This window comes from Polypterus senegalus, chromosome 6, assembly GCF_016835505.1.
Source record: "Polypterus senegalus isolate Bchr_013 chromosome 6, ASM1683550v1, whole genome shotgun sequence".
NCBI classification, from domain to species: domain Eukaryota; kingdom Metazoa; phylum Chordata; class Cladistia; order Polypteriformes; family Polypteridae; genus Polypterus; species Polypterus senegalus.
This window is the reverse complement of record NC_053159.1, coordinates 169,912,160-169,936,514: the sequence shown is the minus strand read 5'-3', so window position 1 is coordinate 169,936,514 and position 24,355 is coordinate 169,912,160. Positions and strand designations below refer to the sequence as shown.

General features: G+C 40.3%; 1 protein-coding gene across 7 annotated transcripts in view; it reads right to left on the bottom strand.

Moving 5' to 3' along the window:
- scn1laa (sodium channel, voltage-gated, type I-like, alpha) overlaps positions 1–24,355 on the bottom strand; it is a 286,959-nt gene that overhangs the window by 184,095 nt on the left and 78,509 nt on the right. For all 7 annotated transcript variants that reach the window (XM_039757524.1, XM_039757526.1, XM_039757520.1 and 4 more), the window contains exon 2: positions 9,208–9,524. In XM_039757524.1, the coding sequence (XP_039613458.1) occupies positions 9,208–9,471 (264 nt within the window). In that variant the 5' untranslated portion in view covers positions 9,472–9,524. The remainder of the gene's footprint in view (positions 1–9,207; positions 9,525–24,355) is intronic.

Here is a 24,355-nt window from a genome sequence, read left to right as displayed (position 1 = left end):
TATAACCACCATGAATTACAGTTTCTTCTGCATGTATGTGTTGTTCTGTGCCTGCTTTTAGTGTGATTTAGTCTTGGTCTTCGTCTAATGAGCACTCCAGTCATGCCAAATCTTCCCACTACAACTGGAACCTGGTAGAACAAAACTTTACATTTCATTTAGTGGGCACCTCACAGGGTTTTTCATTCTATATGCATCATCATCAGCACGCACCTGCTGTACTTTATTGTTAGTGTTAATTTTTTACTGAACAGTTTATGTAAGTAATTATCGTCATCGGGGAAATGGAGAGGGCTTTTGCCCTCGTGTTTTTATTTAATATTGGCCTTTTTTCTCTTCATTATTTGATTAATATATACTTTATTATTGAGTGAGTCATTGAGCCTCTTATCAGTGTGTGTGTATATGTGTGCGTGTGCCAGGTCAAGGCTGGGTGTGTTCCTGGGGTCTATGTACTGTAATAAAATAAACAAATTCCCATCTTTGGACAGTGTGAATCTTAGCATCTTCGTGCCCGCTACAATGTTAACAGGTATCTTTTGTATACGTAGTTTAAGCTAGCTCCCGAAAAGAGCCTATGTAAAACTGAATGATAGGCACCCATTGGATATGGCACAAAGTTTTAGTAAATCTGAGAGTTTATGTATTTCAAACACCTACACAAACTGCTTCACGGATTCATTTTGCGGACATTCCACTGGGGCTTTTTAGCCAGGAATATTCCCAGGTACCAAAACACTTGAAGTGTTGAGAGAATTTATATGAACAAGTGTCTTCAGCCTTGCAGAGGTCATTGAAGTATTTTTTAAACATAAACATGTATTTTCAGGATTCCAACCTAGTACCATGTTTTACTATTACTTTTTGAGATTGAAAATATTTGAAACAAATGGCAACAACAAATATTTTAATAATTGATAAAATTTCTAATGAGTTTTGGGTATTGGTATCTGAAATTTATGTGGCTATTAACTTGTTTGATGCTTCTTTTTCTTTTCTTAAGGAAGATTATACATTTTTTAGTAAAGCATGAATAAATGTGTATAAAAACAACAAACCTCCTACTCTGGGCAGGTTGACAGTCCAGAGAATCTTTTTATCCCATAATTAGAAGGAAAAAAAAGTGAACATTTTTCCAGCTTAATGGTGCACTACAACAATGTAAGGCATACTGAACTGAAATGGCTTCTTTACATTTCCGTCCCCTGGAAATCCCAGTGGCCGACCTGAATGACCTCCAAGAAACCCCCTCAGCACCTTCTACTTATGTTACTAAGGAGCAGCTGTGAAGCCGAAGCAGGGGGAGGTGGAGATATGCGTGACTGATTTAACTGGGTAACTAGGGTATGCTGGAAATTGATTCTTGGGGTAGAAATCATCTGTTCTGCTTTGTGGATTTTCCTTTTCGACAAATTTATTTTGCTTAAAGCAAAATATAAAGATATACAGTATATGGGAGCATTACATTATAGACGGGAGCGAGGAGTAGCCACAAAGGCACTGGTCTTTAAACACAAAGGTTGCCGGTTCAGTTCCTGCCTGTAAATCACCGGCTGACCCTGAGCAAGTCACTTAACCTGCCTGTGCTCCAACTGTAAACAAGTACTTGTAAACAGCTGTAATGTAACCGGATCTTTTTAAGTGGATAACGCCATTAGCCAATGTAAAATAATACGCAGTGAAGCAAATGCACTTACTGTCACAAGCATACTTGGTCTGTTCGATAGGGATGGGGAATAGGAGATAAAAGGAGAAACCTTACTGGTGAAACTGGCATGAAGAGGGAGATCCCCAGTGTGAGATTCGAGTAAAAAATTGATGCTACACCAAAGGTCACAAAATTCTGTAGCTGTGTGTTGATTAACAAATACAAGTAACAACTTCACTCTGTCTGTGTGTCAAAAACAGCTCTGGAAGCCTATAAAATTAAATTTTGGTCTAGTATATTATGAATTAAAGTATAAAAAAACTAGCGAGTGGGAGCCTGATTAAATCGGGCTACAAATTCTATGTTTGTGAAATCTACACTTTCTCTGCAAAGAATTGTTTTTTTTAAGTCCTTGAAATGATTTTGTTATCATGGCACTGATTTGTGCTTAAAATAGACCTTTTCGGCCGATGTAATGAAGAGCTTCCTGTTTAAATGGGGCTGCGAGATGTGAACTCAGCTCTTCAGCGCACCTCATTTGATTTTTACGGCAAACAAATTTTCAAAGCAAACCGTACTTTACGACTCTAGTCAGAATTGGAGTAATAATTTGTTGCCGTGGTCATTTTAGATCTGAGATCGGCTTAAATTTAAACAATGACCGTTGTTAATACCCAGCCGTCATTACTCAGATTGCCAATAGATGTCAGAAAGACAGATGCCAAAAACCGAACTGCCCAAAGATAGTTTTCGACGTACCAAGCAAATGGCAATACGTTCTAAATTGCTTACGGTTCCAGAAATGTCGAAGGGTTTAAGTCAGTCGACGATGTTAGTCCACCAAACCAACGTTCCAAAAACCAACAAAACTTACTGTTATCTGCTCGAACCAACACCAACTTACTATACTCGGCCATCCAGTGGCATCACTGAAGCATTCGAACATTCTTAGCCAATCATGCAATACTGCGTCTGCATTTGCCGCATTATGTTCTAACTACAGAGGCAGAGTCCCATTGCATGGTTCTAACTTGTATTGAGTCGAGGTATTGACACGAACACCATACATACGGGGTATTGACGCAAACACCATACATACGGATAGTATCAAATTATATATAAGGATAGTACAGTATCTATGGTCCAGTGAGGGAGTGGTGGTACATTGCAGGAAGCAGGAACTCTTTGAAGAACCCTGGGATTAAACAGCTGAGTGCACAATAGGAGAGATAGTTCAGTGGGTTATCTGACCATGTATTCCTTTAAAAGTTGTATTCATTATAACAGGGGTAACGCCATCAACGGAGGACAGCAGGATTCTGTAAATAACTACAAGGACCAAACCTTTGATCGGGGAGCCATTAGTTGAGACAAAAGCTTCCTGGTTGAAATAAAGGAGGATGTGGAAACAAAGTAAGTAGACGGAGAAAGTGGTGTGTGGACAGTTTTCAAGCAATGTTTCCATATGGAAATCGGAATCTGCTTATAAAAGTTGAGCATGTTTTTGTGCTTGATGTTATTGTAATATATAGTTGATATATAGCTCTTCTTCTCCTTAGGTGGCTCTAAGTTAGTTTCCCCTTTCATAGTGTAGAAAAAAATAAATGATATACTTTTCGAAAACATAAGAAAAATATTTTAAAAGTTCCTTATAAAGGTCCTGTGATTATATTGGAATATATGTTAACTGGATAACTCAGGTTTAGAATTTGTGTGTGTGTGTATGTATTAAGGTGTACCATTTGGCATATGTAATCATTATGATTGAATTCAGCCTTTTTCTATTATTTCATATTAGCTGTGCAAGTCCGTGCTGTAAAAAGCCCGGGGTCCTAGAAACTATTGAAATAGTCAGAAAAAAAACTGAAATGTAGAGAACTACTCTGGGCATCTCTCTACTAGGAGGTTTTGTATTGTCGATGTGCTCGCCTCACTTGTGCATTAGTGGCGGGAGGAAAAGTAAAGGGGGGATACCATTTTGCCGATGTGCTCATCTCGCTTCTGGATTAGCAGCTAAGTGAGTGACTCTTTCTTCTCAGTTTTCGTTTTGCCCACGTGCTGGCCTTGCTTGCATATCTTCGGAGGTGGAGCCCTTACCCCGACTCCACCTCTCACTTCTGGGCCAGACAGACACACACACTTCCACGCATAGACCTTTATATATAAGATAATCCACATTCTTTAGTCATTCAGTTGCTTGGACAAAATGGGACAGGTTCATTCAGACCCCTCCAGTGCAACATGGTACTTGCAATGTTCCAGCCTTTAGCAGTCATACTGCATGCCCTTCACCATCTCCACTGCTGCATACTTCTCCACACTGTCAATGGGCAGTCTGTCTCTAGTCCCACCTCTCATATTCTGGTTGGATCAACCCAGCAACAAGAATTATTGTGCAGTCGCAGGATTACAGGGTGCCGGTAATATGTCAGTTTAGCACATAATGACTATATCGGGCATGAACGCTAACACACTAAGTAGTGTTGATAAGTGAAATTCCCAAAAGCATTTTTCTCACCAAATTTGACTGGTGCACCGGTAACCTTGTTCAAATGTTTTCTGGAAAATCTACTGTGTGACCAGCTTAGACAAACTTTTTTTCCCCCAGCCAATGCTGTATGGGACAACCCCACTATGTACAGAATGCTCATACTAGTAGTGGGTGGTAAGCAGGATCGACCATTAAATTCTTTTTCGCGGTATGGATTTAATATGAACTTTTTTACTGGTATGTTAAAAAATTTGTGGAAAACGGGCAAATATATTATCTAATATAATACGCTACCATGGCTGTGCGATATTCTGTCTAGGAGTTTAAATCACCTGTTGCTTGCAAACCATTTGACCGACTGGCTTGAAAGTTGGTACACATATACTACGTGACTTCTACTATCCACTTTCAGGGTGATGATTGACCTCCAAGGTTATTCTTCTTTTTCTTTTATTTTATTGTAGAATTCACTTTCGGCAGTGGCCAGCAGGGCGGCCATGTGGCGCATGCGTACGGGCGGTTCTCATCCCTACCACCTTTGCCGTCACTTCTGCCTTTTCATATGTTAAATCATTCTTGAGGCAGATTGAACACTTAAGTGCCAGCTTAAGTGAAAAATTAAGAAAAATGTACTAAGAAATTGCAACACAAACACTGACTTAATCAGTTTTAACCTGAAAAGATGCCAACGGAAGTAGAGAAGAAGCAGGCTACTAGGGTGAAGAAAAGAAGAGCTGTTCAGGAAGCAGCAAGTGCAAGAATATCTGAGCAAACAAATGGTAAACGTACAGAGAAAGAGGATGAAAACTAGGAATGCTCAAGTCAAGTGTATTCCCTGCACGTTATTTTGCAATGCGCCGTTACTGGTTTAAACATAAAATGCGCACGCATAAGGAAACTGGAAATGTGTTGGTATATTTGAGTCTTAAAGATAATGTCTTTTTGTATGGATTTGTATGTGACCTGTGTGTAACACATGAGCCTACCTCTAAATGGTGTTACCCAGAGTGCTGATGCATACGTGAAAGACTGAAGAATTCACACACTTTAACTTTGTGCTTGTTTGCTAGTAGTGGCAGTGAGTGGTGAAGCACGTCAGGGTGAAACAGAATCTGTGGGCGCCAAGCCTTAGCGAATTCATGCCTTCTGTTCTTGATGCCACTGTCTGCAAGAAATGTTGATACTCCGAAATTCAATTCTATTAACTTTATCTCAGGGAGGCACAATGCTGCAGTGGTTAAGTACGGCCATCTCACAATTCAGATCACCATTGGTCTAAAATAATCAAACCACAATAGTTTGCAGATGCTTCCCTAGCCCTCTGTGACACCTAAAAGACCACTACACCATTATAATCCTCTCAAATTTAGTTCTGTTTCTCTTTCCCCATTGACTTTAAAGCTTTTTACTGAGTTTGGTGAAGTTCTCGAAACTTTTCTGCAATATCACCGAACTCAAGGTAAAGTGAATTCAGTGGTGTTCGTTCATCAGTAATACTAAGATCCCTATTGTTTTAATTTCTATACCTTCTGATTTTTTTGCCAACACTTTCTGCCTCATGTTTGCCTATTGTTACTTTTGACTTCCTGTCTTCACCAATTGCACAGTCCTACCTGCTCCCTCACACTACCCGGTAATTTCATTTTCCTGGCTTCCGATTTTGGTTTCACAAAAACATGCATCGAGGGTTTATATATGTACTCCTTAAGGAGGTTAGTGAGTACATATATATAGTAAACCCTTGATGCTCATTTTAAGGAAGTCACTGTGCAATGGGGAAATTCAGAACGACTGGAAAATGGCAAATATTATCCCATTATATAAAAAGGGTGAATGGACAGATCCAAGCAACTATGTATACTTAACATGTATCACAGATAAATTAATAAAAAGAAATTACTAAGGATAAAGACTGAGAAACCCTTGGCAAGAACAGGAGTTTTATTGAACAGTCAGCATGGGTTTAGATGAGGGAGGTCATGTCTTACCAACATGCTAGAATTCTATGATGAAGTAGCAAAAGGGTATGATCAAAGTGGAGCTTATGACATTATTTATCCTAACTACTTAGAAAGCATTTGGTAAGGTGCCACATGAGAAGTTGGGCATCAAACTAAAAGAAGTGGGCGTTCAGGGTGTTGTGTGTAGAAGGGTGCTCAGACCCAGGGAGCGAGGATAATGGTGTGAGGAACCTTATCAGAAATGGTTGATCTTAAGAGTGGTGTCCACTGCTATTATATATATATATAATATACAGTGCATCTGGAAAGTATTCACAGCGCATCACTTTTTCCACATTTTGTTATGTTACAGCCTTATTCCAAAATGGATTAAATTCATTTTTTTCCTCAGAATTCTACACACAACACCCCATAATGACAACGTGAAAAAAGTTTACTTAAGATTTTTGCAAATTTATTAAAAATAAAAAAATTGAGAAAGCACATGTACATAAGTATTCACAGCCTTTGCCATGAAGCTCCAAATTGAGCTCAGGTGCATCCTGTTTCTCCTGATCGTCCTTGAGATGTTTCTGCAGTTTAATTGGAGTCCACCTGTGGTAAATTCAGTTGATGTGACATGATTTGGAAAGGCACACACCTGTCTATATAAGGTCCCACAGCTGACAGTTCATGTCAGAGCACAAACCAAGCATGAAGTCAAAGGAATTGTCTGTAGACCTCTGAAGCAGGATTGTCTCGAGGCACAAATCTGGGGAAGGTTACAGAAAAATTTCTGCTGCTTTGAAGGTCCCAATGAGCACAGTGGCCTCCATCATCCGTAAGTGGAAGAAGTTCGAAACCACCAGGACTCTCCTAGAGTTGGCCGGCCATCTAAACTGAGCGATCGGGGCAGAAGGGCCTTAGTCAGGGAGGTGACCAAGAACCGATGGTCACTCTGTCAGAGCTCCAGAAGTCCTCTGTGGAGAGAGGAGAACCTTCCAGAAGGACAACCATCCCTGCAGCAATCCACCCATCAGGCCTGTATGGTAGAGTGGCCAGACGGAAGCCACTCCTTAGTAAAAGGCACATGGCAACCCGCCTGGAGTTTGCCAAAAGGCACCTGAAGGACTCTCAGACCCTGAGAAACAAAATTCTCTGGTCTGATGAGACAAAGATTGAACACTTTGGTGTGAATGCCAGGTGTCACGTTTGGAGGAAACCAGGCACCGCTCATCACCAGGCCAATACCATCCCTACAGTGAAGCATGGTGGTGGCGGCGGCATCATGATGTGGGGATGGTTTTCAGTGGCAGGAACTGGGAGACTAGTCAGGATAAAGGGGAAGATGACTCCAGCAATGTACAGACACATCCTGGATGAAAACCTGCTCCAGAGCGCTCTTGACCTCAGACTGGGGCGACGGTTCATCTTTCAGCAGGACAACGACCCTAAGCACACAGCCAAGATATCAAAGGAGTGGCTTCAGGACAACTCTGTGAATGCCCTTGAGTGGCCCAGCCAGAGCCCAGACTTGAATCTGATTGAACATCTCTGGAGAGATCTTAAAATGGCTGTGCACCGACGCTTCCCATCCAACCTGATGGAGCTTGAGAGGTGCTGCAAAGAGGAATGGGCGAAACTGGCCAAGGATAGGTGTGCCAAGCTTGTGGCATCATATTCAAAAAGACTTGAGGCTGTAATTGCTGCCAAAGGTGCATCAACAAAGTATTGAGCAAAGGCTATGAATACTTATGTACATGTGATTTCTCAGTTTTTTTATTTTTAATAAATTTGCAAAAACCTCAAGTAAACTTTTTTAATATAGTCATTATTGGGCATTGTGTGTAAAATTTCTGAGGAAAAAAAATGAATTTAATCCATTTTGGAATAAAGCTGTAACATAACAAAATATGGAAAAAGTTATGCGCTGTGAATACTTTCCGGATGCACTGTATAAACGATTTAGATAGGAATATAAACAACAAGCTGGTTAAGTTTGCAGATGATACCAAGCTAGGGGGACTGGCAGATGATCTGGAATCTGTTGACTCATTACAGAGGAACTTGGACAGCAAACAGGCTTGGGCATATTTTTCGCAGATTAAATTTAATGTCAGTAAATGAGAAGTGTTACACGTAGGAAGTAAAAATGTTAGGTTTGAAACGCAATAGGAAATCTGAAAAGTGAAAGTACACTTTATGTACAGAATATTTAGGAGTCATAGTGGACTCAACACTATCAACTTCCCAATAGTGTTCAGAAGCCATTAAGAAGGCTAACAGAATGCTATAGCACCCTAAAGTGTTAGTCCAAGGACATTCTGCTCAAGCTTTACAACGCACTGGTGAGACCTGACTGAAGTGTTTAAAATTATGAAGGGAATTAGCTCAGTGAATCAAGACTGCGACTTTAAAATTAGTTCAGGAAGGACACAGGGGAATAGTTGGAAAGATGTTAAGTTTAAATTTCGTACAAACATTAGATTTTTTTGTAAAAACTGATAATCAAACACATATGGAATAAATTGTCCAGCAGTCTGGTAGACAGTAGGACTTTAGGGACATTCAAAACTAGAACTGATGTTACTTTGGAAGAGGTAACTGGGCAGGACTGGCTAGCTTTGTTGGGCTAAAGGGTTTGTTCTCGTCTACATTGGTCTAATGTTCTAAAAGCGAAATAAGTTGAATTCTACCAGTGATTTTTTCTGTTAGCATCTCTGACTCACTACATCTCTTCTGTGTCCCCCACTGGCTGGCTTGGCCTAGTTTTTAAAGGGCTGATGTCGATAAGTGACCAAAAGGAGATGAGGGACAGCAAAAATTGTCAACTGGCTCTGCACAGATCAGGTCAATAAATGGTCCAAAGCAACTATCTTAATAAAATGAACTATCGAGATAAAGTAGATGGATGGATGGAGAGATAGATAGGCAGACGTTATGCTTGGGAGGTGAGGTGATAAGAAACACCTCATAACAGGAAAAAAATGAGAAATTTAAAGCCAATTTACACACCAAGACTAGCAGTTTGTATGAGGTAATTGCGTTTCACTTGTCTACTTCTTTTCTATTCCTTTTAACTGCGCCCGTTGCAAGTTCCTGCCTTAGTCCACTCCATAAGCACTTACTTTTTCATTGATGTAATAAGGGTCCAGGTCCTCCAAGGGTTCTGATACCATTCCTTTAGGTATGTCACCATAAATAAATGGTAGTGATTTTCCGGCCTCCAAATCTCTGTTTGGCTTTGGGCCATTTTCATCATCATCATCGTGACGGTCTCCTTTGGGTTTCTTGGCTTTCTCTTCTGCAATGCGCTTTTCAATAGCCTGAAGAGATTCCCGGCTAAACGGGTGGATGCTGTCTGGTCCCGGCGGTACAAGCAGTTGCGCCATCTTTTCATCCTGCAACTTCAGAGTTAACTTGTAGCCTTCTGCATAAGAAAGTGCTGCACAAAAACAAAAAAGAAACCAAAAATCTGTTACTGTTTGGTATTCACATCAAAATGATATACGTACTGCCCCAAAGTTCTTAAGCATAATAAACTCTATGGAGCAGCAGGTAAAAATCACTAAACATTTGATGTGTTGAGAATTTCATGCTTCAGGTAATTTTCATTAGTTGCATTACTTTATTTTACACTGTACAACATATGTCTTATCATAAATATCCTCAAACCCACCTTAATTAAATTTTTTTTTTGCCATTGGAAATTTGGTTTCTGATCAGGTTTTACAAAAAGACCACAATGTAACAATAAAAGTAGATCACAAAGAATGCAGCCAAAAAACATAAATGTAATACAGTAAGCCCTCGCTATATCGCGCTTCGACTTTCGCGGCTTCACTCTATCGCGGATTTTATATGAAAGCATAATCTATACTAATAAAAGGTAAAGCCCTCACTCACTCACTCACTCACTGACTCACTCACTCACTGACTCATCACTAATTCTCCAACTTCCCGTGTGGGTGGAAGGCTGAAATTTGGCAGGTTCATTCCTTACAGCTTCCTTACAAAAGTTGGGCAGGTTTTATATCGAAATTCTACGCGTAATTGTCATAACTGGAAGCAGTTTTTCTCCATTTACTGTAATGGAGATGAGCTTCAACGCCGGGGCGGAGTTTCGTGTGACATCATCACGCCTCCCACGTAATCACGCAGTTCATAGAAAACCAGGAAAACCTCAAAAAAGCGCTCAAGAAAACATGCATTATATAATTGAGAAGGCAGCGAAACAATAAGAAGCGAAGCGAAAGTGACATATACAACCATATTCATGACTTCTGCTACTTGGAAAACAAAGCACGATGTAAACCTACACTTTAAATTAAGTTCATAGACAGGCTGCCGCTGGCGTTTGTAATTTAGTGCCTGCCCATATAAGGCCGTCCGTCAGCGCAATCCAATAGCAAACTGCCACTAAATATTCACGGGTGAAGGACTGTGCTTATGGAGAGGAAGATGAGATGGTCAGGGTGGTGTTTGACACAAACTCAGCGAAACTGCGAGAGAAAGTTTTAAGTGCCAGGACTAAGGTAACATTAAATACAGCCATGGACATAGCACGAGATGGCACCAGCACAGCTGGGAACCTTCGATGCATGTACACCGAGCGCTCACGGAACTGACGCGTGCACAGATAAAAGCAACAGTTCCAAAGAGCGCTGAACAAAACCGAATTACACAATTGAAAAGGCAGCAAAAATATGAAGCGCCTGATAAGCATATTCATAAATCCAGCTACTGCGAAACAAAGCACACGTGGAAAAAGTCAATGTCCCGCTAAAGGAAGACAGTGTAAAAACCCGCATGCAGTGTGTCAGGTCTCAGATAAAGAAGAAGACGAGCTGTTTATTGATGCAGTAAGAAACGAATCGATGAATGAAACCTGTCATCTTTACAACGATTGACAAACACGGAATGTAACTTGAACACAACACATCCTACAAATACGAACCTGATTGAAAGAAATAATGATAATCAAATCCTTGATGACAGCAACACTCAGTAACACTCACAAAACAAATACTGTATATTGACAGTCATGTTACGCTATTTTTAAAATGTTCCCTTTTCTTTTCTAGCTTTTTAACACACTACTTCTCGCTACGATACGCGGTATATATATATGTATATATATATCCCGATCTACATACTCGAATAATGGATACTTTATTCGCCATCAATGATTGTTTTGGTAAAGCCATACTCAGTGTATTCATTAGATGAACGGTAAAAAGTAAGAGCGAGGGAGGATGACTTATTGAGGCATGCAGGCTGTAGTGCGTCAACTCTATCTGAATTGCGCGATCACATTTGAAAAATATATCTTTTCAAGTTCTATTTAGTCCATATGTGTCAAACTCAAGGGCAGCGGGCCACATCCGCCCGGCGTAATTATATCCGCCCGCGAGATCATTTTATATACTGTATTATTGTTATTAAAGCCCGGTATATGAAGCGCTGGTAACACAATAAACTACAGATCCCATAATGCAGCGCTTCAGCTGCCTTGCCAACACTTACCGAGTTAATCAAGTTATTGCGGCTAGCTCACACGATGCTGAAGAGAAAAGTTGATTCTGAAAATAGAGCCTTTAAAACCGATGGGAGGCTGAGTATATGTTTACTGAACCCGTGTGTCTCATTTGTGGAGCTAATGTGGCTGTAATTACAGAATTTAATCTAAGACGGCACTATGAGACAAAACATCAGGGTAACCTGAATGCAATGCAGAAGATACAGAAAGCAGCATAATTAAATAAGAATCTGACACTTCAGCGGACGCTTTTACCCGTGCACAATCACAAAGTGATTTCAAGTGAAGCTGCTTTTATGGGAGACACAAATGCACCAGTGCACCTTGCCCCACTTTCCCTGTTGCCAAGTAATGTTAAACCAAGTCGTCACTACGGTGTTCCCAAATCGCACTTTGCTGATAAACTGAGCGCACTGAGTTTGCACGGCGCTTTGGTGACTTTGAAGAACAAAAAAAGTCCGTCTACATGCGGCTCGAACCTTGTGCATGTTTGGTAGCACATATCTGTGTGAGAAGCTCTTCTCAGTGATAAAGACTAACAAAACAGCACACAGGAGTCGCCTCACTGATGAGCACCTGCAATCCATCCTGAGAATCTCCACAACACAGAACCTCACACCAAACAGAAACGAACTTGTGGCCAAAAAAAGATGCCAGGCGCCCAGCTCTAAAATGACATATGAGCAAAGACAACTGAATGATTTGATTTGTTATTGCTGAAAGGAACACATTTTATTTATATTTCCAGGTTTTGTTATGCAGCATGTTCATATTTGAATTTGTATAATTTTGACAGGATATATTTTTATGGAGAGCAAAATCTTTTGGGATATTTAAAATCTAAGTTTATTTTTTATATAAAATTACATAAGAGTAAAGAAATTTGAATGTTTGTTCTTTTAATGTTTACTTTATTTCTAACTTGTATAATTTAGACAGGATATATTTTTATGGAGAGCAAAATATTATAAGTTGTTTAAGGTTTGAGTTGATTTATTCACGAATAATATTCCTGTCTGTTTTTACCATTCCTACCAAAGATATTTCTGTCGACTAAATAAAAATTCCTTCTATTTAAAATTTAAATAGAACTTGAACAAATACGATAGTTCATAATATCCACGCAGACTTGCACGTAAGAGCGGAGTCATCCGTTTTAACAAGCAGCGTATTGCACTGATCTAAATAGCTGTGTGTGTATATATGTAGATATGTAGGTATATGTATATATATGTTTATATATGTGTGTGTGTATGTATGTATATATATATGTATTTGTGTGTATATGTATGTGTATATATGTAGATATATATATATATATATATATATATATGAATATATATATATATATATGACAACAACACTCATCACTCACAACAGTGACAAAACAATTACATTGACAATCATGTTACGTTATTTTCAAAATGTTTCCTTTTCTTTTCATTGCTTCTTTAACACACTACTTCTCCGCTGCGAAGCGCGGGTATTTTGCTAGTTAAATATATAACGCGGATTTTTCGCATGCTTCCTCAGTTGGTTTGCCCAGTTGATTTCCTACAAGGGACGCTATTGGCGGATGACCAACGGAAGCTAACCAATCAGAGCATGCAGTTAAGTTCTCCTGACTGAGAAGCTAACCAATCAGAGCATGCAGTTAAGTTCCTGCCTGCTGAATGCAGTGTTAACCAGGAAGTCTCGTCTCGCTCATTCAGCATCAACGTGTTTCGCTGTGTAAAGAGTTGTGCTCTTTTGTGTTTATCTTTGTGCATAGTCAAGCCCTTCATTATGGCTCCAAAATGATCTGCTACTGCTTCAGGGGCCGTGCCCAAGCGCAAACGGAATATGTTAACGATTGCCGAAAAGGTAAACGTTTTGGATATGTTGAAGGCTACGATTCTTTTTATTTAAAAAGTAGGAAAGGAATATAAGATCTACGACCGCAGTGTCCTTTTAACCAGGGTGCAAAACGAGTTGTAAGTGGATGTAATAAGGCAGTAGTCTGGATAGAATCTGCTTTAGGGATTTGCATTGAAGACTGCCAGAAGAAGAACAACGGCAGTGCTACAAAATCGCCTAAAGTGGCTACTTTAGTAGGGCTGTAACGCTCTCCTTTGTTGTGCAGTAAAATTAAACTCATTGTTATTGGACAAGTCATCGTGTCATTGTTGGCGAGTAACCAGAATTAATTTTCTACTTACAGTACTTAGTACATGTACGTACGTTTAGTGTCACTGTACACACATTTACTGTATACTATTTTTCTTGCATTGTACGTATTTATTGCTGGTGGCCTGTCTATCGTAATGGCTGTAACATATGTGATATCGGAGACACTCGATATCTTTAAAATAATATTTAGGTTTTACTGTATAGAAACAGTGTGTTTATATACATAATTTCAATGAATCTTACTTAATATCTAAGAGAATACAAAGGGATTATGCTGTATAACTCTGGGGAGTATTTATAAACAGTGTGGGAGAGTTTATAAGGGCTTAAAATATATAAAAATAACCATACAAACATATGGTTTCTACTTCACGGATTTTCACCTATCGCGGAGGGGTCTGGAACGCAACCCCTGCGATCGAGGAGGGATTACTGTGTGTAATATATATATATATATATATATATATATATATATATATACATACACACATCCATCTTAATAAAAGGATTGGCGTCTCTGTGTCTGTGATTCCATTTGAGTGCTATGTCTCTGCTGTTCCAAAAGATGGCACATCACAGACATTTTTAATAATAAAATGCACTGCATTTTTAATTCCAACAGATGGTGCATCACAAACATTAACACTGCTTTTGCGAATTCCATGCCAAGTGTCATATACAGTAATATGCATAGCATAGTGCACTGTGAACGTGAACACTGAGGCCCACATTGATTACTTCAATTTCGACCCGTCTTAGTTGGGCAGCACAGGTTGTATTGTATTATACAGTGAGCACTTATAGTGAAGCATTAGATCAAACATATTATACATAAAAATTAAACCAACATTTAGACTTGCCTAATGATTGATGCCGCGATAGCTGTTCATGCCATGATTTAAGCCAGTGGACGTTTATTAAAACTGAACTTATTCAGAATTAATTGCAGCTGGGTTGAAAGGGTATTTGAACTGGTTGCTTTTTATCCTTGGTACCATGAACCTGAAATTGAGAATGTAGCGGGTGAGTCCTGTCTGACAGCCTACACTCTCCTGTGCTTATTAAACAGGTCTCAGAGATTTGACCAAAGAGGCCTTGTTATTTTACTCCTCCACTTTACAATTTCACTTATTCTGTTTTTGTTGCCGGCAGACCCCTGTGACCCTGTAGTTAGGATTAGGATAGGGGTTGGATAGTGGATGGATGGATGGCTTTATGATTTCCAAACCAGGCCAGTAGAACTTAAGTAAAGACTAAACACAAGATTTATATAAGATTGACGTAATGGTGGGACTCGCACTAAGAAGACTCGGCTTTCTTAAACAGTAGATGCACTGCTGTCCCTTTTTGCAAATGGCTTCTGTGTTTTTGCTTAAAAATCCAGTTTTGAGTCTATGATTGAACCAGATATTTATTCCTGTCAACTGTCACCACTGGCGGGTCTTTGAGGATTGTTTCTTATGGGTCATTGGAGTTTCTACCAAAATCGATTATTAGTTCCTCAGATTTAGTAATGTTTAGGTGTAAAAAAGACTCATGACACCAGTTCACAAAATAATCAGCCGCTGGACCAGGGCTACTTTCATTCTCATTATGTAAGCTATCATCAGCAAATTTTAAGACAATTCTGTATTTTTAAAGCAATTTAATGGCGTTGTGATAATAAAAGGTATCAATTTCTATTACAAACATGACAATTTGTGGGTGACCTCAAACGTTTAGATGGTACTATGTATAGAACCACCATCCTGGGTCTGGTGAGGCTAACGATTCCACCACAGGATGAGGTGGGAGCACTGATGTTAAAAGTATTGTTTCTTTCCCCAGTAGCATCGAAAGACCGCTTTGTTCGCTCCTTAGAAAAGACTTTGCCCTTTTGGTGCCTGCACTATGAAAACCAGGCAACCAGGTAGCCAGACATCAGACCTTGAGTGGCGAAAGAGAAGGACAGAACATCTGAATCTCAAGCCACAAGATCCCGTGACCATTTTTTTTCTTAATTTTTCTAATTTCAGGATCTGTTTCTGCTAAAACTAAATGGGGTGACCCATGCTGGTACCCAACCTTCAGCCTGCCTAGGACTGTCTGTTCTCTGCTATGTTTTCTTATTAAAGTCTCTTGAGCTTCCAGTTCAACAATCAGTGATTAGAGTTCCACAAATTGAAATTTGAATTAGAGCTACCTATGTTTACATTCGAGTTTTACAATTTGAGTTGAGGGCAGCATGACAGGGCAGTGGTTAGCGCTGTCACATTATGGATTAAGGATCCTAAGTTTTTCCTCCCACATTGCCACAAACATGTAGGTTAATTGACAATTCTGACTGGCTCTGTAATGGACTTGTCCGCAGTTGGTTCCTGCCGTGCCCCTGATGCTGCCACGATTATGCCCCAAAATAAGCTGCCCAGAGGCTTTAACTTGGCCAAGTCAGTCTGACAATGTTTTGTTATTGTGTTACACTTTCACTTTTTACTAATTAAGCACCTATTTATAGTATTATTTAATTTTATTACTTTTCATTAGCAGGTGGCACAGTGCTAGTGCTGCTGTCTCACAGTAAGGAGGCCAGGATTCACATTCTGGGTCCTCCCTGCATGCAGTTTGCATGTTCTCCCTCTGTCTACATGAATTTCCAGTGGTTGCTCCGGTTTCCTCCCATAGTCCAAAGACATGCAGGTTAGGTGAATTGACGATCCAAAATTGGCTCTATTGTGTGTGTGTGTGTTTATGCCCTGTGGTAACTGGGACAGGCTCCAGCAGACCCCCATGACCCTGGTCAGAGTTAAGAAAAGGACTGACTGACTTTTCCTTAGCAGCTCACTTTTGATATTTGTACTTGACTTGACATAGTTAACTCGCCATTAGATGACTACACTTGTTAAAGCCCTGCTCAGGGAGGATTCCTTGGACTCGTCTGTCTTTGACAACTTCAGTTCAATTTCTAACCTGTCTTTCTGAAGTGAAATTCTAGAAAAAGCAGTTTTTCAGCAGTTAAATGATTACTTGAATATTCAAATCTTGGTAAGTTTTAGAACAAATCACAGTACAGAAACTGCACTCGTTAAAGAAGTAAATGATTTGCAGGTTAAGGTGCACACAGGCCACATATATGTTCTTGTTCTCTTAGCCGTAAGCTCAGTACTTGACACCATAGACCGCAGTAGTCTAATTGCCTTAGAAAATGGGTGGGCTCTTTATCAATGTCTTCAATTGTTCTCGGTCTTATTTAACAGCTAGAAAATTCTCTGTTAGTTATAGTGCTTGTAGTTCCAAGGTCCATGATATTGCATACGGTGTACCATCTATTCTGGGCTCGCTGCTGGTTTCAATCTACATGCTTCCATTAAGCCAGATTATCTTGAAACACAAGGTGAACTACCACGGCTATGCAGATGACACACAGCTTTACTTATCTATAGTACCTGATGACCCTGACACTCTGGTCCACATCACTTTGTTTCTCTGCCGCTCACATTTTGAATAGGGAGGGCTGAACGCACCCCAAGGAGATGCGATCGCACCTCCGACACCCCCTCTTAAACGGTGATACAACGGGAACCACATACATTTTTTTTTGCTTGATCAGCTGCTGCCTTGCTACTACTGCCGTGCCACGTGATCTGCATTTCGTGGGGCGCACTTCTGTCATATCACCTGTGTCTATATATTCGATCTCTCTTTGCTTTTACCTTTTCATTAATAACGCATTGAATTTCGATTCCGTGTTTGGAATTACATCGTGACAACGCAACATATACGTAACTGCCCTGAGTGAGTATCTTTTCTTTCTCTCTACCAGAAATGTGTCTGACATAACCACGCAGGACTTTTCCAAATCTCTTTGCATAAGCTCTTGTCTCGTGGGGCTTCCGGCCCCGGACGTGGTTACATCTCTTGGCACGAAGACTCATCTCGCGGGACATGAAAGTGTCTCTCTGAGACAATCACGTCTCATGTCCTTCAAAGATTTTTTTTTTTTATAATAGAGAGAAATGGATGAATAGTAACTCTCTCAAGCTAAATAAGAAAAAAACTGAAATTTAGTGGTTGGAAAAAATGGAAAATAATGAGGGTATTAGAAATAAACTTGATACCTTACCATTAAAACTCAAGAGGGAGTTAAAGAATTTAGGTACAATCATAGACTCTGAGCCTATTGCTGGGTGATAGAATGATCTTCATATATTTCACGAAAATATTTTTTCAATAATAACAATAAGCTTTAGGTAAAAAAGTCGATAAAATGTTTTTCACCTGTCTTACTTTTACAGAAATAGACAAGGCATGAGGCTATCACGCAGCATGTAGGTGAGCAAAATGCCAAAACAGGAGCCACTTGCACTTCACTTTGCTTTATCTCACATCACCATGAAATAGATATGCGGTAATTACTAACAACGTCGTTGTGAGCTTATGGAGACACATCGTGTCAAGATGACCCCCCTCCAAGTGAATGAAGCCAGGGAGAAAAATGTGTTAGCTACTCACGAAGAGATAATACCAATGAAAGGACACACACCATCAAAAGTTTGAAAGTACTTCACTTAACACAAAGCAGACTAAACACAGATAATCACAGTATGTGTGATATGCCAAGTGCCTACAAAGACTGGTAAAAACAACAAATTTATCCCTCCACCCCTAAAGATACCATCTGAGCCAATATGAAGGTTTCCAGAAAGAACATTCAACTAATGTGGCTTGCAAGCATTCAAGCAGTGCTGCTGTATCTAGACAACAGTTTATTGTGACTGTGATCCTGTATAACAAAGAATGGCATCTAGACATTACGAATGAAGTCACCTATTTCATGATGAAAAACGTAATTCCATGTGTGTTGTCAAAACAACAAGCCTTCGGGAAACTTTTGAAAGTCTTCGACTTCATAGTCGATAACAGTTATCTCACAATGTACTGCCGAAACATTATGATGAAAGTGGGGCAAAGTTAAAGGCTGTGTTGAAAGATGCAAGATATTTTGTGACTACTCCAGATTTATGGCTAAGTAAGATATCAGAGCCATACATAACTCTTACTATACACTATACTGACGTGGAATGGAATTTACATCCCAACTGCTTCCAAAATGTGTATTTTTAGGATCACATGGCAAAAAACATTCTAATGGTGGACTTGGATGCCCTGTGATCCTGGGGGCTTAGAGAGAACCATCATGCTAATATTAACTATTAACAGTGCAGTGAACATTGTGAAGGCCATGTGACTAAAAAGATGGACTTCCCTGCAGTGCTTCGGTTACCAACTGCACCCAGAGATCTGTAAGTGAATAATCATATTTTAAAACTTGTGTCAGTTTGTCTATGTCTACATGGTGTTGGCAGTACATCTGTAAACGGTTCTCGTAATAGTATTTTTAATTTGTTATATACAGCATATGATTTTTTAAATTTGTTTATATACACATTGTGGCAGACTGCCGGGGCCCTTATCCGGTTGGGACACCTCGATCATGGAAGGACCAGGGGAGAGAACTCATTCCACACAGTATTTCCCAGTACCTCCCCCAGAATGCTAGAGGGCAGCCCCCATATCTTGCAGCAGGGCCGTGGGTTTGGAGCATGGAAGCTCAACCCTGCTGGGGCCTGTTTTTACTGAGCCCTATTTAGCAGCACTTCCGCCACACCCAGAAGTGCTGCCAGAAGAAGTGCCTCCAGGTGTCCTATAGAAGGAGCCAGCCACCACTACTCAGAGAGCCAGAGTCAGGAGGTGGAGGACGAAGTGTGAGGGAGTGGAAGCAGAAGAGACAATGGAGAGAAAAGGGCCATGCTTATTTGTGCTGTGCTGCTGTGGGGAGCTGAGGGAAAAGTGCCTCCCCACTGAAATAAAGCCTGTGTTGTGCTGGGACTTGTGTCTCTGTCTGTTGTGTCAAGTTAGAGCGGCTGTACGAGCACCAGTGGTTCACAACACATATATAAGTAAACATACATATATACATATTATACACACACACACAAGTATATATATATTCTTGGGAGGCAGCTTAAGAGCTCTGGTGATGGTAATTACAAACTAAACCAGTGGTTGGCGCTGTGTTCTAATCCCTTATCTCCTCCTCCCTGTGCAGAACAGAAGATTGACAGCCGTTCCATTGCAGCCATCACTACCGTTGTCCGTTTTCCTGGACTAGCCACTTCCTGCCCGTAATCCATATGTCAGGAAGTTCGGCCATTTTTAATCAGTTCTGTATTGGACTCCCGTCTGAAAAGACGTCATTTTTATTTTTGTAAAAAAAGATAATTTTGCTTTAATTTATTTTCATTATACGGGGTCAAGGAGAAAACGAAGCAATTCAGAGGACTGAACCATTAAACAAACAAGCCAATTTAAATGAAGGTAAAAAATTAATTGGCAACAAAACCTGATCACTAATTAAGAAAAGAGGTCAGAATAAAAACTCACAGTCACAATAGCACTCTAGGACCCGGGTTGGGGACTCTGGTGTGGAAACTTGAAAAGTAAAATGAAGGAATTAAAATGTTGTTTGAGTAATATGGGCTTCAACAGCAATAACTGACTTCTCAGTAAGAAACTGGGTTAGAACAAAAATCTGCAGCCACTGTGGCCTCCAGGACTGACTTTGAAGAACCCTAGTTTAAAGGACCTTGTTACTGCGATGACAAATGCCGTAAAATAAAAAAATAATTCAAGAATAAATGGTGTCTAGTGTTTATTGTTGAAATTCACCAAACTATTTTTCACAGCAAATTTCATGGGTTACCTGATCACCTTGTTCGCTGAATTTTTCCCAGAAAATTCACCAAGCTGCCAGCTTAGACAAACTTTCTTTTTTTCTCCCAGCTCCCCATGATGCTTTAAAAGGGTAACATGACATCACAGAGCAATAGCAGCCAAGCTGAACCGGATCTGCCACACGCATGCGTACCACAAGCATACTCTACCTCACACAATCTGGTGCCTGCTCGATCTGCTTCCTGCATGAGTGAATAATTTACAGTGCACAGAGCTGGGCCATCTGAACGTAAGGGCACGCTCGCCATAAGCATAGGGGCCCATGCTAATCTATGTATGTTGTGACTTGCTGAGTGCTTGTGCAGGTAGGGGCCCCAGTGCACTGCTTTGCCCGGGGTCTAAAACGCTGCCAAGATGGCCCTGGTACAGATGCGAGTTGAGGCTCAGTCACTGTCAACATGGAGTCTGCACATTCTCACTTTGTCTCTTGTGTTTTTTCTCTGGATTCTCCATTTCTCTTCCAAGATCCCAAAGAGTTGCAAGTAAGATTAAATGATGATGCTAACTTTTCCTGGTTATGAGTGTGTGTACGTGTGCTCTGTGGTGCACCAGCACATCACCCAAGGCTGCGTCCAGCTTACGGCCTGATACTGCCATACTACGTCCACCACGGGCATAAACTGGAACTCCGGTAATGAATGGATGAATATCTTAATGTGTCCATATTTCTAATACATTAAGAATACTCATACAGTGTGCAAAATTGCAAAAAAACAGGCTAAAAACGTTATGCGTGACAATGTGAGTTTACAGCAAAGCTCCGAGCAGATTTAGTCTCCTTATCACAAGAACATCCTGTATGTATCATAACTAGAGATATTTCAGGGAAGAGCCTATGAGTCATTGCAGGACTGAAGAGCATCAGTTACCAAAAAAGACCAGGAGCCTCATTTATAAAGCTTGCGTATGCACAAAAAAAGGCTTGAAATACGCATTTGGGTCTTCCGACACAAATGTCGGGATTTATAATAGAAAACTTAACATGAAAGCTTGCGAATATTTATGGCAACTTTGACCAATGTGTACGCAACATTTTAGAGAAACTGAGACATGATGACACACTTGATCAAGTAGGGAAATACAGCCAAAGCAGCTAAATGACGACTCATGTATATAATAATATATATCACCAAACCATTATAATAAAGTGCGATGACAGGACAAGCACATTCAACCTCAAAAGTGATGAATATAATGTGCAGTCTCAATTTTAGTTCCTTTTTTAGACGCCCAATGCCGCGTATTTGCACTGAAGAACTTTTCTGGCTTTTTTGGTCAGTTTATTAAACCTACCTGATGTCACTTCTCAGGGAACTGGCCCACAGGTCAGCAATATCTCAGCCAAGCTTCACTTCGTCGTGCCCACTGTGCCCAAAGACATTTGCTGACTGAGGAGGCGGGGGTGCACATACATAAAACACATTTTGCCAACATAAAAAGTTCATTTGTAACAGTGTCTGGTTCTTCTAACGTAATTGGAGTACTTTACCGCACTCATATTGTAATAAGAGCGCACAGCGAAAATAAACCGACTTTTGTTAGTCGCAAGCTCTTACAGCTAGAATCGCTGCTGGCTTTTTTCCTTATATTGAAAATGAAGCATCCGACTTTTATTTAAGGTTAGGTTTTGTCACTTTTTATTTTTCACATGGGACCTTCCATTGACACAGTGGTTGGAACTGCTGCCTCATGGATCCAGCTTCTTGGGGGTTAATCCTGTGCTCCCACATAGCGAACTTAGCATCTTAGGTGCTATTAAAACTTAATAGTTCAATTTCACAACTTTTATTTTTAAAAGTTACTTTAATATTTCTAGGTTTCCCAGAATTATAATTTAGTGTAAACTAAAATACATGCCTTTCCTTAACTAGCTCAGGGTTGTGTAAGTGCTGCACCCAAGGAAGACTGAAAGCAAGACCATTGCAGGGCACATTCACCATCACATCGACAGTCAATCATGTCAGACTAACTTTTAATAACCACTCAACCTAAGTGTTTGCTCCCTAGGAAGAAACTCCACACAGAGAACACAGTTAGCCAGGAGTCCAACTGGGCTCCAAAAGAAAGGTTATCCTACCCCAGTAGTCAATCCATCCATTTTCAGAACTGCACTAATGTAAATTAATTGTAACAGGGAGCTTGAGTCTCTCCCAGGGGCTCAAAGCAGATTTTAATCCTGCGCAAGATGCCTGTACATTTCACATTTGCTTAGCCTCTTGGAAAGATTAGCACTTGTAGTAAAACTGAAGGAAAGGAAAGAAAATGCTGATGGTAAACACAGCAATGAAAGATAAATCAGTTCAGTGGGAGCTGGACCACAGTTTGGAATTCTTGTGGCAAGTAAACAACTGATTTGTAGAATTTTCATCAAAGAAGAAATCCTCGCAAATGTTTTTTGGTAAAATTGGGGATTATTGTCTCAAATATCATTCAAGACTCCCCCATGAGTGTCTAACAGGATTCAAGTCTGGTCAAATATGGATCTGAATGTATTGTTATGGTCATTTATATTTTGTGGCGCGAGCGATAGATTTTACTTGTCCCCAATGGAAAATTAAAACTTTACAGAAGCTCAAGAATAATATATACACGCCGGACACAGGTTAAAAGCACCAAGATGATGTTTAATATTTCTCTTCTTTAAGTATTGCCCAAAGCACCACATCCACCACTAATACAAGTAACTATAATAACAATAAACACAATTCTCTTTCTCTTTTCTCCTCCACACCTCCCAGCAAGTGCTGTCTACTTTTTTTCAGCAGTCCTTTATACAGTATATAGTCCGACCTGGTTTCTCGTTAGCCCAGAAGTACTTCTGGACTCACATCATCGTGACTTGATAGTACTTCTGGGCTATGTAGGAAATAAGAGTCCCAAGGTTTTCTCACAGCGTCCACTGGTGGCACCCACGGTACCCAACAGGTCTGTGATACTGAACCCCAAAGTTCATGAAGCCCTGCGGGAATCTGGGGCACCGTTAAGCTGTAAGGATGCTTCCATCTAGTGCTTTGGGGGAGGCAGTGTCCAAACATAGCTGATTTCCTCCATCCTTGGGGCGTTCAGGCCGGGCTGAGCTGTTGGTTGTCCCTTACAACACACACACACATACATATACACACACACACATATATATCTATACTAATAAAAGGAAAAGCCCTCACTGACTGACTGACTGACTGACTCATCACTAATTCTCCAACTTCCTGTGTAGGTAGAAGTCTGAAATTTGGCAGGCTCATTCCTTACAGCTTACTTACAAAAGTTACGCAGGTTTCATTTTGAAATTCTACGTGTAACGGTCATAACTATATCCTACTTAAGTACATATATACAGCCATAGCCTGCAGCTCGGTCACCGTGTGAGGCAGAGTTGGGTCCCCCATCACCACGCCTCCCACATAGTTGGCTGCCTGCCTATACTGCGTCCCCCATAACCACGCCGCCCACGTAATTGAGTGCCTGCCCATATAAGGCCGTCTGTCAGCAGCAATCCAATAGGCACGCTAACGCTAAATATTCGCAGGCAAATCAAAAAGTCAATACCGGGAATGCCTGTTAAACATCTTAGATTCACGAGTAGCGATTTGGGTGGTGAGATGTCTATCGGGGTGATCACTTTATATGTCATTGAAATGTATTATTATCAGGCATGGTTTTGGCACCTATGTCATCAGGAAGGCACCAGAAAAAGGGACCTCAAGGTTACTATTATGGAAGTTAATTTAGAGCACGGATGCCGTGAATGTCAGAGCTGTAATAAAGTTCCCCTGCATACTTTAAAAGAAAGTCTCGCC